This window comes from Silene latifolia, chromosome 3 (genome assembly GCF_048544455.1).
Source record: "Silene latifolia isolate original U9 population chromosome 3, ASM4854445v1, whole genome shotgun sequence".
NCBI lineage: Eukaryota > Viridiplantae > Streptophyta > Magnoliopsida > Caryophyllales > Caryophyllaceae > Silene > Silene latifolia.
Window position 1 is genome coordinate 63,409,927 of NC_133528.1, and position 15,304 is coordinate 63,425,230.

Below are 15,304 nucleotides of genomic sequence, written 5' to 3' on the forward strand. Positions count from 1 at the left end.
TAACAATAAACATAATGAAATAATAAATAAAGTGTATAAAAGAGAATTAGGGCAGAAAATGAATGAAGCAAAACAAGTAATTAAAGCAATCGAAATAGAGATTATTATTAAGAAAGGAGAAAGAGATTACAATCGTGCGAATCCGGCGTAAAGAACACAGAAATCCAAGCGGAATAATCCCGAAAATAAAGTTACAGTGAAGAGAAAAAGTAACGCAGTCTTTGTTGTGAAGAATAGATAAAAGCTAAGTAAAGAATAGAATAGGTACTAACGGCCTAGCTAATGCTTGCTTAAATAGGAAAATAACTAAGTTTATCAACTTAAAACAACTCACGGGCTAATTAAAGCCCACGCCAACAGAAACCACTCGATCGAGTAGAATAAATTCACTCGATCGAGCAAAACACCAGAAAATCTACTCGATCGAGTAGAATAGTTACTCGATCGAGTAACTCTCTTTTCAGCACTTCTGGATCGAGTAAATAACTGCTCGATCGATCAACTGAGGCCATAAAAACCACTCGATCGAGTAATAAAACCACTCGATCGAGTCTTCTTCCTTCAAATCAGCCCAATCTCGTCACCGACTGCCTCGTAAACCGTGCCTTCACGCATTCTAATGCAGTATCTCACTCTAGAAAATCCCGTCTCCTCAAAATGCATGCAAAAAGGACGAAAAATGGTACGATTCTACTGCTTTCGCGTTCATTTCTACAAAACGGACAGAAGGAACCAAAGTAGCCAATTCGGGGCATAATACTATATAAACAGTACAAAAATGCATGGAAATACGTGCTAAAATAGGCTAAAAAGACTATACAATATGCACGTATCAAATCTCCCCAAACCGAACCTTTACTCGTCCTCGAGTAAACTAAAATGCAACTAATGGAACGGAAATGAAAACTCAAAGCTAGCTTAACTTGTCTACTTGAACCAATTTAATGCAACAAAAACTAACAGTTATAGCTAAGCAGTCAATACGCAAACGAGTTATAAGCGTCGTAAAATATAGCCAACCTATCGACCTTGCAAGACCAACAAAATCGGACTCTCTCGTGGTCACTCTTCTCTCATGAAGCAAAGGGTGAATGTTATATGTAAAAGAGAGAAGGAAAGACAGTCACTCATCTAACTACGACCTACATAGCATGCATGCAACAAAAATGAAAGACAATTCAAGTACTAATGCACACACCCCAACCAATAATGTCCCTCACAGCCGAGCGCTTACAAATAATATGGAAATAGTGAGGTTCAGGTGAGAAAAGGCAAAACAAGTTATGGTAATGTGGAGGTAAAAGCGTCAAGCTAGTTCCTAACAAGACCATAATAAACCATCCAAATCTCAACTGACTGAAAAATAGAGTACAAGTGCCCTTCATTTGGCACACAGCTCACTAAACTCAAACACAATCTCCTCAAAAATATGGAATAAGGATGGAGGAGTTAGACGGTCACAAACTTTCCTTTTTAATACCGTCTAAATGAATCAAATCAAACAATTCAAACCTTTTTTTTCCCTTTTTTTTCTTCTTCTTTCACGTGAATCAGCTTTTCTTTTCATTTTTTTTTCATTTTTTTCTTTCTTTCTTCTTCACGTTTTCCACTATTTTTTTTCAATTCTTTTTTTTTTCTTTTTCTCCCTCCTCTATTTACACCAACTCCATACAAATAAATACGGGCCAAACTGCAGACGAAAAATCATACCACAAAAGACGTACTAAACTAGCTTGACTAGGCAGGCTAAGTTTGGGATGTAGCTAATGGGTCAAAAAGGCAAGTTTGGCTTAAGTGGAGCTAAATGGGTGAAAAATATAAGGAAAAGGGGAAATTTTCAAGCACCTCCCTGCATGTGACACCAACCACAAAACCGAATGTGTGCATTTGACAAGAAATTGAATGTCATAAAAGTGCAAAAATGATGAACATGCTATGCAAGGAGTACTACTCTCAATTCCTAATTAACTGGTCATGAATGTCACCAGTTATGGGCTCTAAAACTCAGAATTTATGGAGTAGTTTGCCAATTTATCAGTCAAGTCTAAACGATCGGCTATATTTGAACAGAAACTCGTAGACTATGCGTATGACAAAGCTAATAACTATCAACAGAAGTGCAAGGCTCAAGTAAAATGACAAGTTATAGTGCAGTTTCATCACGGAAATCTACCGTTCCGACTCAACCTATATGCGAAAATAAACGTGAATATTTTTGAATTTTTGAATTTTTTCTAATTTTTTTTATTTTTGAATTTTAAAATGAAATAAATAAACAATGCAAGCTGAAATAAATAAACGTGAATGCAAAACAAATGCAAATGCAGACTCAAAAGGATGCAATACCCTCCCCAAACCAAAACGGACAACGCCCTCGTTGTCCTCCAGCAAACACCAGCAGATATATACAGGGGAACGGGAATATACAACCAATAAAGAATAAAAACAATAAAATAGAAGGAGACGAAAATAAAAGAGTAAGATGTACATACAAAACACGAACTTCCCCAAACCAGCCAGAAAACTGGGGAAGTGAGTAGACCAGTAGCTACTCACCAGCCTCGTCGTCACGGACGTCCTCCACCGTGAACTCCGGATCCTCCTCCTCCTCTCTCCTCCTCCTCTGCTCAGATTGAGCTCTCTCCACTGCCACCTCAGGGTCCTCGTCCCCCTCATCCTCCTCAGCAGACTCCGGGTACCCCTCGGCTGGGTACCGGTAAAAGGAAGGGTGTGGCCAACCCTCTGGGATCGGATGGTGTCGCCTCAAGTGGTACTCGTACAAAGGGTGCAAGGTAAGACCTAAGTCCCTCTCCATACGAGCATGTCTCTCTACAATCTCAAGCAACAAACCGTCACGGCGCCCTTGGTCCATGACCGCGGACGCCACAAAGGGTGGAGGTGGTACGAAAGTGTCCGGAAGAACCTGCTGTGGCTGTGTCTGGTCAGCGGGTGCGGGAGTAGGAGTAGGAGTAGGGGTCGGAATGGGAGTAGCCGTGGAAGTCTGGACACTCCCAGAAGGTGTGGACCCCTCTCCAGTCTCAAGTCTACGCCGCTTCTTGGCGGCGGGTAAAGTGGGAGGTGGTCGGAGTGAAAGGTGGTAGTCAGGCAGTGGTGGAAGTCGGGCGCCCCTAGCGACAGTAGGCAAAGGGGCTAGACGGGGGGAGAGTGTCACAAGGTAGGTCCACAGATAAGGAACCGTCTATCTTCCATGTCTGGTAGTCGGCGGTCGGCCAATGCTGAGAGTGCATGGCATCCAGGCTCAAGTACCTCTCTCCCCTGAGGTACGGTAAGTCACGAGGCCAGACGGGGTAAAGGGAACGGGCAAGAATCGTGTCTATGCCACCGCAGGCAATAGATCCCGTCTCCTTCAGCCCCTGGGCCTGGAAGTGCTGGGCGGTCAGATAGGCGATGTTGAGGGTAAAAGGACCCTCGCAGTCAATGTTCAGGTAACCGCCTAAGATGGAGAGCTCGTTGTTGTTGATGTTGTTTGGCTCCTTTCGGCCAAAAATGGTGCTCCCCATCAGTCTAAGAAAGTAACGGGCAGGGAGAAGGTGGACCTGTGCGAGCTTTCGCTCAGGAAAGGTGGTCTGGGCCAAGGTCCGCCAAAGCTGAACAATGACCCTCCTAGGGGCTGTAGCGTCGCCCATAGAGGAAAGGCCAAGTTTGCTACCAAACTCCTCCAAAGTCATCGAAAAAGTTCGGTTGAACAACCGGAAAGACACAGAAGGACTAGTGGAGGCAGCATCGTGTGCCCCGGAGGAGAAGGTGAAGGAGCAGAGGAACTCAAGACTCAGCTCTAGAAAGGTACGGCCACTCATAGTAATGAGTCCGGCCATCCCCGTGCCCCGTAAAAGCTCACAAACTGACTCGTAGATGCCGAGTCTCTCAAGTGCCGGTCTATCTAAAAACCGGGTAGGTAAGAACTCACAGCCTAGGAGGTTATAAAACCTCTTATGATGTACACCGTTAATGAAAATTACCTGCGGGTAGTCTGGGTGAGAGTCGAGGGAGTTATCCCCTCGAACAGTGACCGTGCCATAAGGAGCAGCTGAAGTGGAAGTGCTAGGAGCTGGCGTAGAACGGGAACGTCCACGACCTCGGCCCCGGCCTCTAGAACCCGAAGTAGAAGCCCGTCCAGTGACGGTGCGAGGAACTAGGGCCGCTCTAAAGGCAGCTGCAACTGTAGGTGAGTCTGCCACAGGTGTGCTCACCGTGGCTGGAGTAGAGGCTGTGGCTGTTGTGACCACCACTGGCGGAGAAAGACTAGCAACAGTGCTAGCAGTGGTGGTGGCTGTAACTGAAGTGGCAGCCGAAACGGAGCTAGCAGCAGTGCTAGCTGGCGTAAAAACAGTACCGACAGGAGAGACTAAGAACACAGGGGCTACGGTACTAACAGAAGTGGAGGCGGTGGTAACAGCAGAGACCACCGTCTCAGGTAAGGATGGACTAGAAGTCTGGCTAGTAGAGGGCAGCGAGCTAGAATCCATCCTGTATACCAAGGGCAGGGGAATTTGATAAGAAAGAGCATGAAAACAGCGTGATAATCAGCCTGAAAACAACAGGAAACTCCCCTAAACAGTCGAAGAATTCGACGTACAGCATAAAATTCACTCGATCGAGCAAAACACCAGAAAATCTACTCGATCGAGTAGAATAGTTACTCGATCGAGTAACTCTCTTTTCAGCACTTCTGGATCGAGTAAATAACTGCTCGATCGATCAACTAAGGCCATGAAAACCACTCGATCGAGTAATAAAACCACTCGATCGAGTCTTCTTCCTTCAAATCAGCCCAATTTCGTCATCGACTGCCTCGTAAACCGTGCCTTCACGCATTCTAATGCAGTATCTCACTCTAGAAAATCCCGTCTCCTCAAAATGCATGCAAAAAGGACGAAAAATGGTACGATTCTACTGCTTTCGCGTTCATTTCTACAAAACGGACAGAACGAACCAAAGTAGCCAATTCGGGACATAATGCTATATAAACAGTACAAAAATGCATGGAAATACGTGCTAAAATAGGCTAAAAAGACTATACAATATGCACGTATCAGTAACAATAGTTACGGCGGGAGTAGTGAAATTATCAATATTAATGCGGCAGTAGTGACAGTAACAATTATTACGGCAGGAGTAGTGAAAGTAACAAGGATTACAAGCAAGTAGTGAAATGTTATTACTATTGTTTAATTAATAAGAGTAAAATATTTATAGCGGGAGTAGTGAATTTGTCTCAAAATTTATTTCGTCGTAATTTTAGGATATGTCATAAAAATATATATTAATGATAAATTTAAGGGGTATGCAACTTTAAGTAATTTTATTTAATAGAAAAAAAAAATTAAATGGTAAGTAGAGTTAGCCCGGGCGAAGCCGAGCACCAATACTAGTTAATGGTATTATGACTTATTACATCCAAATTAAAAAGTATAAGGTATATTTAAACTAATTTTTTTACCGTCAACTTGAGGAAATGATGACCTGAACTGAACTGAACTGAAATTGATCAGACCTGAACCATACCCGATTCAAAATTACACAAACCGATTAAAGTGGCTAACCGAAATAAACCCGATTAAACCGAGACTAAAATTAAGGTCAGCTTGTTTTAAATTGAACCGATGAACCTGGTCCGAAACTAAACCAGATGACCTGTTTGTCAGGTCCAATTTCAAAGAAGGTTCAATCCTAAATCAATTGCAAGGCATGAACTACGATACATATACTCTCTCTGTCTCACAAAAATCTTTCCACTTACTGTTTAGGGGATAAATTTGTGTATCTTTAACCACAAATATATTAAAATTTTTAAAAAAAATAGAATATGAAAAAGAATATTTATGTTTGAATTGTTTGGACTTTTACTTAAAAATAAAACATCCTTAATTTGTAATTTAAAATGAGGTTTAAACTTTGAATTTAGAAATTAAAAAAGAGGTTTAAACATACATTTAAAAAATTATCATGTGTGATACAATAATTAAAAATGAGGTTTAAACTATGTTATACTTGTATTTCCTTTTGAGATAAGTATGGTTGACACTAACTTTCCGATTATAAGCACATGGGTATCACCCTCAAGATAAGTTTTCTTACCTTAAAAAAAAAAAATACGACCAATTGCTACGGACGCCAAAAATAACGAGTATGAATATACATTTACTTAGGACAATATATATATATTAATAAGAACATAACTCTAACTTGATACGAGTATTCTTGACTTCTTGTAGCCTTGTAGTCTTGTACGATAATCTTAACATCGGTCATGTCAATATGTCATCATCAATTGTTGAAGAGCTACACATAAATTGTGGTAACTCTTGACAACTACCCTTTCAAAATTCTCATCAACATTATACTGCACCAAAACAACATAATTATTAGATGACAAACGAACGAAATTGAGTGTTAGAATCTCAATTGATTTAGATACCCCAAAATAGAATAGGTAAATAAATGTCCGTGACAAATGGAGTAGATGGAACTGAAATGATAAAATAATTCAAATACTCCCTCAAAGTTTTTTTTTATCTTCTCCTTTCTCTAATATATGTGAGGAGTATTTTATTGAAAGGGAACATTAAAAAACTTGGAGGAAGTATGTTTTATAAGGAGTATAAATGAAGGTAGTATGTACCTTAAACGAGATTAAAGACGTCTTGATGCTATCAAATTTATCTTTGAAAGTGAGAATTGCTCGAGTTAAGCCTTTTTCACGCATTAATGCAGTAACTAGCTTTGTAACTGCAATCATTTTATCTAGACATGCATGACTATTGACTACATTCAGCTTCCATATATTTGATAATCTCATCCAAAATGAGACCAAAAAACTCTGTATTCCACCCCATAAGGGTGAAACACGGCGACAAACAATGGTCCCGAGCATCAATCCGATTTTCACCACCAAGCTGCACAAAGACAATAGAAATCATTTCCATGTGACCCTCGCCGTAAATGAGATGTTACAACATCACCGAGTGACTCAATGGCGGGTAATGACATTTTGACGTAAGCAATCTTTATTACTCGTGTTCACAACAAAAAAGTTGTTTCAAGATAAAACACATTAATGAAATTATATAAAGATTGCATTAAGTGCGCGATTACCGGATATTAAAAAAAACATGAAATTACTAAAGAAAAAGAGTTGTATCCAACACCTTTGTCATGTAGCCAGGGATAAAATTTAGCCAGAATCTAAATAGTAACATAGGAGTAGATTTTAAGTGGAATAGGTCCAGAGCACACTTACATAGGTCACCTCGATCATGTAGTCAGAGGTGAAATTGCTGAGACTGGCAACAAATTCAGGAGAACTTTTCTCCGGTTGTGTGTCAAGTTTAGCAACTAGTCTTAGCAGAACATATTGACTACGATGATGATTAGAAACCGATAGCTGTAATGAAAAAGTGTTTCAGAAAAACATTCAGAACATAACAGCAAAATTAACAGTAATCCAAATAGCGTACGTTGTAGAAACATTGAACTTACAAATCGTGATAGCTCTGCTGCGTCGTATCTTAGTTTTGGAAGAATAATATCCATATATTCGGTATCTGATTTGTTCAGAAGCGTGGTAATTGAATTACCTTTATAATCTGCAAATCAATTAAAACATTGATTTTACTTAGTACTGGTGGATACATAGTCGACAACAATAACAATGAAGTGTAAGTATTGATTTAAATTGGCAACATGAATTCAGAGCTACATCCTACATTACCTTCATTTTCGGACACCAAGAGAGAAAAGAAGAGGAAGAAGCCCTCGGCTTGTTCGTGTTGTCGGCTCCTGTAGTATTGGTCTAATGCGCTCACCATCTCAGGCAACCACTTCATTCCATGACCTACAACATTATTAGCCTAACATTAAAAAGCATACACCTTAATCTTTATATCAACAAAATCAAAGATTAGGGTGAAAAAGTCGTACTTCCTCCATTCCCGTCATTTGTTTACCTTTGATAAAATAGCCCATACAAATAGTAAAAAGAGGTAAACAAATGATCGGAACGGATCGGAGGGAGTATTACTATTGAACGGGTTTCTGAAACATCTTGAGAGAAGATACAATATATACTCCCTCCGTCCCGGCCAATTGTTGTCCTTTGGTTTTGGCACAAAGACCAAGGTAAGAGGAAGGGGCCAATTACTAAATGACAAGTGGACGGATCAAATTGAGCGTGAATGATCAAATTGTTCATCAAGTTCATTCTTAAAATAGAAAGGACAACAACTCACCGAGACACCCCAATATGAAAAAGGACAACAAATGACCGGTACAAAGGGAGTATATTCTTGAGTAAAATAAATAAATACTCTGATCCGCAGTAGTTAAAATGTGGATGGGAGTTTTATTCCATTTTACTCTAATTAACTTAACTCATTAGTTTATTTAGAATACTTACGCACACAATTGTGAGCCATGGACTTCAACAAATGCTCATCTAGCACAGGAAAGTATTGCAGGAGCCTCAAACATTTCTCTTGCATTTCTTTAGGTATACAGTAAAACAAGCTATCACGGCAATAACGTCCTGGAATAAAATAATAAAACAACAATGTTAAAGCAGTTGAAGTACATTTTATTACCTCAACTCAACCTTTTTATGAACCATGTTTTTTTTTTTTTTTTTTTTTTTTTTTTTTTTTTTTTTTTTTTTCGGACGATACTGTGACTTTGCATTTTGTAAAATTTTAAAGGGCGTCTTGAGAGGGGATACCACCACTCGGAAACACAAGTGACAGTGTGGGTTGAGTTTATGGATTCAAGTACCTAAGAGGGGGAGGGGGTGAATTAGGTACTATTTAAAAATTTAAACTACAACTTTATTAATTAAAGTGAGTTGCAAGAACAAAAGAGAAGAGAGAATACTTCGAGTAATATTGCGAGATTACACGAGTACTAAAATGAATGCCTGCTGAAGTATGAAAGTAACAACTGTTCGGACTGTATCTATTTGTCTCAGTTTATGGAATACAGACTGCAAACCAAATGTGACAGTATGATGAACTGTTACTTCGAAATGTAAGCAAAGCAAGACAAACAAAAATAAAAGAGCAGCGGAAATAAAGTGAGAAAATTAAACACGAGATTTTTGAATTGGTTCGGCAAGAAACTCAAGTGCCTACGTCCAATCTACTTTTTATTGATTTCTTTTAGTGATCTACTCCGACAACTAAAAGACCCGTACAATAAAAACACCAACCTACTCCGGTTGTAAAGCGAGTCCAAGAACTACTCCGTTCTTGTGACAAGCCAACTCGCAACCTACTCCGGTTGCCAAGAGTTGAAGACTACTCCGTCCTAAACTCTACTAACAAACTTAGAATGTTATAAGGATCAGGTTTCCACTAACATATTCTTAACAAAGAATAAAGATGGACAACTTTTACAAGATCAACAATTCATAAGCAAGAGAGTTTAGTATGTTAAAGTAACAGTAGCCGAGACTGTAACAACTTGAAGACTCTTAGAAGTTTTGCAAAGACACACGGTTTTAAGCTTTAAAAACAATTTGCAAACTTAGAAAATATTTCAGAAAAAGTCTTGGGATTTTTAGAGAGAAATGGCTCGCCTTTTATAGAGGAAGTGAGTAAGGGGGTTGCTAGGGTTTTGAAGGGTCAAAGACCTCACATGTGAAGAGCTTCAACAACCACCCAATACTTGCACCAAAGAAGGTTCTTTTGCAAAGGCAAGAATAGAGAAAGAGTGTTTGAAAGTTATCCATAAAAGCTCATGCAAATTCAGAAAACAAAGAGGGAAAAACAAGTCACGTGATGACAAGTTTACACAAATATGGCAAAAAGCATTTCTTGTTTTCTAAAAGACCAAAGGGTCAAATTTGCACAAAGAGGAAACATTTTGAAAATGATAATTATTCAAACCACTCTTTATTGAAGACCAAATCCTAATAAAAATCTGAAGTTTATCTTTGAAAAATAAGAGACACGTGAAAGATTTTTCGAAAGATAAAAGGCTTCAAGTGTTACGAGTTGTGGCAACAATCCAAGCAGATGTTTACTTGTGAAAGTAACAGTCGTCTTGACTGTTTCTATTACTCTAGGATACTCTACTTTCTCACTTGTACATTAGATGACACATAAGACTCGATACAATGGGATGATTAACAACTTCAACACTTCTTAATCCATGCTTGATTGCTTGATTTAATCATTAATCCTGAAAAGGTAAACTAAAATAACACAAATCAAATGGGCATGTTATCATCAATCATAAGGAACCCAACAGTGTGACACGATCTCATTTTGTTGAAGGCAAATGCAATGGCAGAGCAGCGGAAGGCTTGGGGTAGGGTGGTAACGAGTGTATGTACTTGTTTGGTCTGCGAATAAATAAAATATTTCAAGTGCATGGGGGTAACGAGTGTATGTACTTCCAAAAGGCGCTTTCTCATTTCCAAATAGAAAATGCATTGTAAATGAATGAGCTATTTGTGTCTTCGTGATTAGTATATAGCTATCCTGGTGGACTTGAGAAAACACTAACAGCAGCAGAGTACATGGACTCGTTTCAAACATCTTTGGCCAAATGGGTCTGATAATGTTGGTTCGCCTATCCTTGAAATAAATACGACTTTGTTGAGAGTGTCCCTTGAGCACCCTATAAGCATTAATAATATTTGCTAACGTGAACAATGATTTACCTTCATGAGATCCACGAAAGAGCCAGCAAAAGGCCTGATGTAGTAGTGGTTTCTCTACAGCCTCAAAGTTGGTAGTAGAAGACGCCATCAAAAGAGTACGCAAGACATCCTGCAGCAAAGTATGTAAACATTTCAGAGCCTACTGCCCGAACTTCAACAGATTTCATCAACAATGTCTCATTAGCGTGATGGTTATGTAATAGGCCTTGCAGACTACCATGGCGATGGTACAAATGAAATCTGATAGAGATTGTTTTAAGCAAATTCTATTTCTTCAACTGATTACCTACACCAACCAGCTAGTCGGATTAAAACACTTAACTGATTGAATAAATTTGACAAACGGTTTCATAATACGGTATCCCTAAAGTCAGAGACCCTGTGCGACCGCACGGGTCCCACACATTCTCACCGATGATAGGTAATATCCACAACAAAATCAGATGTAAAATTGTAATGAATTACTCATATTTTGTTTTATTTATGCTAATATGCTCGTCTATACTCTGTAGTATGTTCTATGTTGTATGCCTACGATTTGTAAGATATACTACCTGAGAAGCGCATTTGTTTTCATGGCCAAAAAGTGGTAGCATTTTACACAGTTCCTCTATCCATTCTCTCTCACACTTGTCAAATAATTCACTGTTTTCATCTGCATCTTCAATAATACTTTCCTACAAAACAAAGAAGGAAAGTGTGAATCAAGTTATAAGCAGCAGTGTAGTACCTATGTTACGCAGCCAAGTGTGGAACTCGGCTATTTTTATGAAAATACTACAGTACATATTTCAGATTAAAATAAGGTTTCCAGGTGTCATACTACCCATGTCCGAGTGTCAAGTGTCGGACAATAGTACACAGTAATTACTAATTAGAAGAGTCGGTGTAGCATCAAGAGACTATGTTGACAGATTCTGTGTATCCATAGTGTTAAGTGCAATGAGCTATAGGCATTTTGAGAGTTAACGCAATTGTAGATTGAGGCGATACTAGGCCGCCACAGATTATTTACAGAATAGCTGAGTTTGAGTGTTTGCCACATGGACGCATGCATACCCCTATACGATACTTGCAGTTGAGTCTTAGACTCTTACACTTGGTCAAGTACCCATGTAGGAGGATACCTAGTAGTTGAGTCTGACACTTGGATAAGTGTGTTAGTCGGATAACAATAGTCTCGAGTCAAACAGTGATGAACTCATGTCAAAACTTGTGCTCACCCAATTCAAGTCTGATACTTGGGCATGTATGTATATGTATTGTATTTAAGTCGAAATAGATGTATAGCACATTCAACTCACCGACATCATCACTTCAATAGCAGTAACGCAAGCTAACTTAAAGTTAGACTCCAAACGAGATAGCTTGAATCCCACTGTGAATGCCTACAAGTTCCAGTTGGTTGCACATACATAACTCAAGCCTTCAAGATCAAGGGAAAAACATATTCGAGTGGTTTATTAAAAAGATCTTCAGTTGGGTAAGCAAAGCAAACCTGAATCAAGTTGGCTTGTGAATGACTTTGCAGGTCTGGTAGCAGCACCGGAACATAAGGAGGGAAAAAGGCTAAAAGCTCTTCCACATTACTTTCGGTAATCTGTCAATAATTGCAAATAACATTAGAAAATTAAAACAAAATTTATGGATATGAATCGAAAAATTGGAAGAATTTAAATAAAAAACCAATTTTATCCAAATAAGAATAATGCATAAATTAAATGATGTTGAATGAACAGATGTTATATCTAGTTTAGCAATGTACTTTTGCATTACATAATCGATCATAAGAGAGACGCTAGAAAGGCATAGAAATTTAAATTAGCGGCCTTACCTTATGCAGTGCATAGCTTATGAATGCAAGAAATTTCTCAGAATCTGACAATGTTGGTAATCGGAAAAAGATCCTCGTCACCTCTATGTCTACATCAAAATATTTCGAATCCTACATATGATGAAATGAACTAGATGTTTAAAACCTCAAAAATTACAGAGTTATCCACAATAATAGTTCACGACTTATAAGTTATTTTCAAAGGATAAATTTGTGGAGTCATCATTGAAAAGAAAAAAGAAAAAACGTTCATAGTTAGCATACCCCGACATTAGAATGTTGATTCCAACTGCGTGGAAAAATCGATAGAACATTCTTCAGTACCTCCAGAGATTTTTTATCAAAGAAAATCTCACAAGTCTCACCAACATCAGGCATAGAAGGCATCGACTTCAAGCACACATTGAGACTTTGAAATATACGTAGCAAACGTACAAGGGAACACAGTTGCTCATACACATCCTTCTTCATCATATCTTCTAGACTTTGGAAAATCTGTAAGAATGACACAAATTACTACACTCATAGAATTAAATAAGTTTATACACACATCTATTATATTCACTTTTCAAAACCCTTAAATTTGCTTCTACAATGCTCATTGGTTATATTGAAGTTTTTGTATAATCGAATGGTACAAACTCATTTATCTCGAATAGATAGTACTCCCCTTATAATTTATATAGTCCTCGATAAACAAAACGTTGTATTATAAAGAAAAGGGATGTAATAACAATTTACCCATTGACTCACGAAATGAAGATATTATAACTGAGCTGAAATATTAGTAATTACGGAGTTATAAAAAAAAAAAAAAAAAAAAACTTAAATAGGGACGATATGAGACGTTCACTATTTTATTTAACAAGATTTCTAAAGGCAAATATTCTAGGACAATACAAAAGAAAATGAGGATAATAATATTGTTGGTATAAACTATAAAGTATAGAGAGACTATATTATTATGCCATCATAGTCCAGTGAGCTTTACAAAATTGTAGTTTTGTATGAGATAGTCCGACAATATACTTCAAATAGAAGTAGACGATTTCTTACCATTCTTACGAAAAGATAGAAGCTAGAGGGGAGTTGATGTAGAATCATATCAGTAACTTTCCTTCCAGTTAAATGAATGTCCATCTCAGAATGTGCAAGAGCTTTCACAACACTTGGGACGAATATTGTTGGAATATAATTCCCAAAATTTACACAATGCTGCGTATGTGCAAGCACACAAAACAATTAAGTACCTGACTCATTTGGCATAAATAATAAGTAATAGAATTAAAAAACGACAACTTTTAAAGTTATATTGTGAATTAGCCGACGAAGGAATTCTCATTACATTCAGTCATTGACAGACAGCCTCTATGGATAAACGTAACATAAAAGGAATTAATGTTGACTACAAATTTATTTATTAAGACTCCTTCTATAACGTGTATACTATTGATGTTATGGAAGCAGACTCATTAGATAGTAACTCACAGGATCCATCTTCTTAACCCAATTATATATAGCAACAAGTGTAATGATCTTAATTTAATGTCCAAACTTGTTACCTTAACCTTCACCAATGTCTCGTACGCGGACTCCCTAACACCGTTGTCAGTATCAGTGATGCCATGGCAGAGTTTCTCAAATATAGCCTTCTCATTGTTTTTAAAGCTGTCCGATAGAAAATGTCCAACCTTTATATGATCCTGAATCCCTTCGAAGGCATCTTTGACAATAAAATTAGAAAAAGTCAATAAATTGGCAGCTAAATCTTGATGATGATGAATGAAACCCTTTAAGTGAAAGCTTCAACAAACTCGAGAACAGATCATCAACCACTCTATATATATAGAGCCCATCTTAAGTAAGACTTATTGATTAAGAATGAACGGTCTAATGGATAAGATAGATAGTCCTAGGAAGGAGGAGAAGTAAACCTTTCCGGACTTGAGGGTCATCACGAATAGTTTGTCGGAGCAGAGTTTTCAGTGTTACATTCGTTTGGATCCTGTAGCTGTGAATACCATACCTTCTATTCTCGGGTGTTCTGCGGTTAAAAAAAAAGCCAATTATTGAAGGTGGGATCAAATAACATAACCCTTGGTAAATATGATCACAATGGAATTTAAGCGGGACGGAGAGAGTACTCCTTAGCAGTAGTTAAACAGACTATGATATTGATCGCTTTAAAACATGAAAACTTGTTATTAAAGCTGAGACCTTTGGTATTATGAAGAATTAAAGTGGCCGCACTATAAAGTATAAACCTTTGGTAATTCTCTATGAAACGGTCTCACATGCAATAAGTCAAGAGTGGAGGTTGTGAATAACGTACGGTTGAACGGGAATCCTTTGAATGGCCGGCGTCCTATCCTTCGCTTTCACCATTATGAGAATCAAATAATTGTCTGCAATTTAATTAGGGTTCAGAATTCTATCCTTTGATCTTTTTAACCTTTATACAAAGAATAATTGTTGCAACAGCTACTCTTCTATAGGAGTATATGACCGTCTTATAGCATAGGACGGACCCATTTAACAAAGAGTCCAAACTATTTCGAAATAAGGAATTTTGTAAACTGAGAGATAACGGAGTGAAAGACAATAACCGCAACATGTCAACAAAAACCCAAAGCATGGAACATGGTCACGTGGAGAATGGAGCAGATATTTCTACTGCATCAATCTAGAGTAGTACTAGTTTGAAACATCTTGAGTTCTGACAGTAAATGTTTGAGTTGTGAATTTGTGATCACAACTAAAGTTCGTTGCTGTATTTTGTAAGAGTAGGTCTCCTG

General features: G+C 38.0%; 1 protein-coding gene across 1 annotated transcript; it reads right to left on the reverse strand.

Moving 5' to 3' along the window:
- Positions 1 to 6,036: 6,036 nt before the first annotated feature.
- On the reverse strand, positions 6,037 to 15,094 carry LOC141647686 (uncharacterized). The gene is made up of 16 exons (XM_074455977.1): positions 14,842 to 15,094; positions 14,444 to 14,553; positions 14,072 to 14,232; positions 13,566 to 13,724; positions 12,774 to 13,004; positions 12,510 to 12,620; positions 12,174 to 12,275; positions 11,980 to 12,063; positions 11,230 to 11,352; positions 10,676 to 10,784; positions 8,417 to 8,545; positions 7,733 to 7,855; positions 7,501 to 7,607; positions 7,262 to 7,405; positions 6,644 to 6,917; positions 6,037 to 6,364 (listed from the first exon to the last, which is right to left on the reverse strand). The coding sequence occupies exons 1-15, from the start codon at positions 14,892 to 14,894 to the stop codon at positions 6,780 to 6,782; spliced, it is 1,884 nt and encodes a 627-aa protein (XP_074312078.1). The 5' UTR covers positions 14,895 to 15,094; the 3' UTR covers positions 6,037 to 6,364; positions 6,644 to 6,779.
- Positions 15,095 to 15,304: the final 210 nt, after the last annotated feature.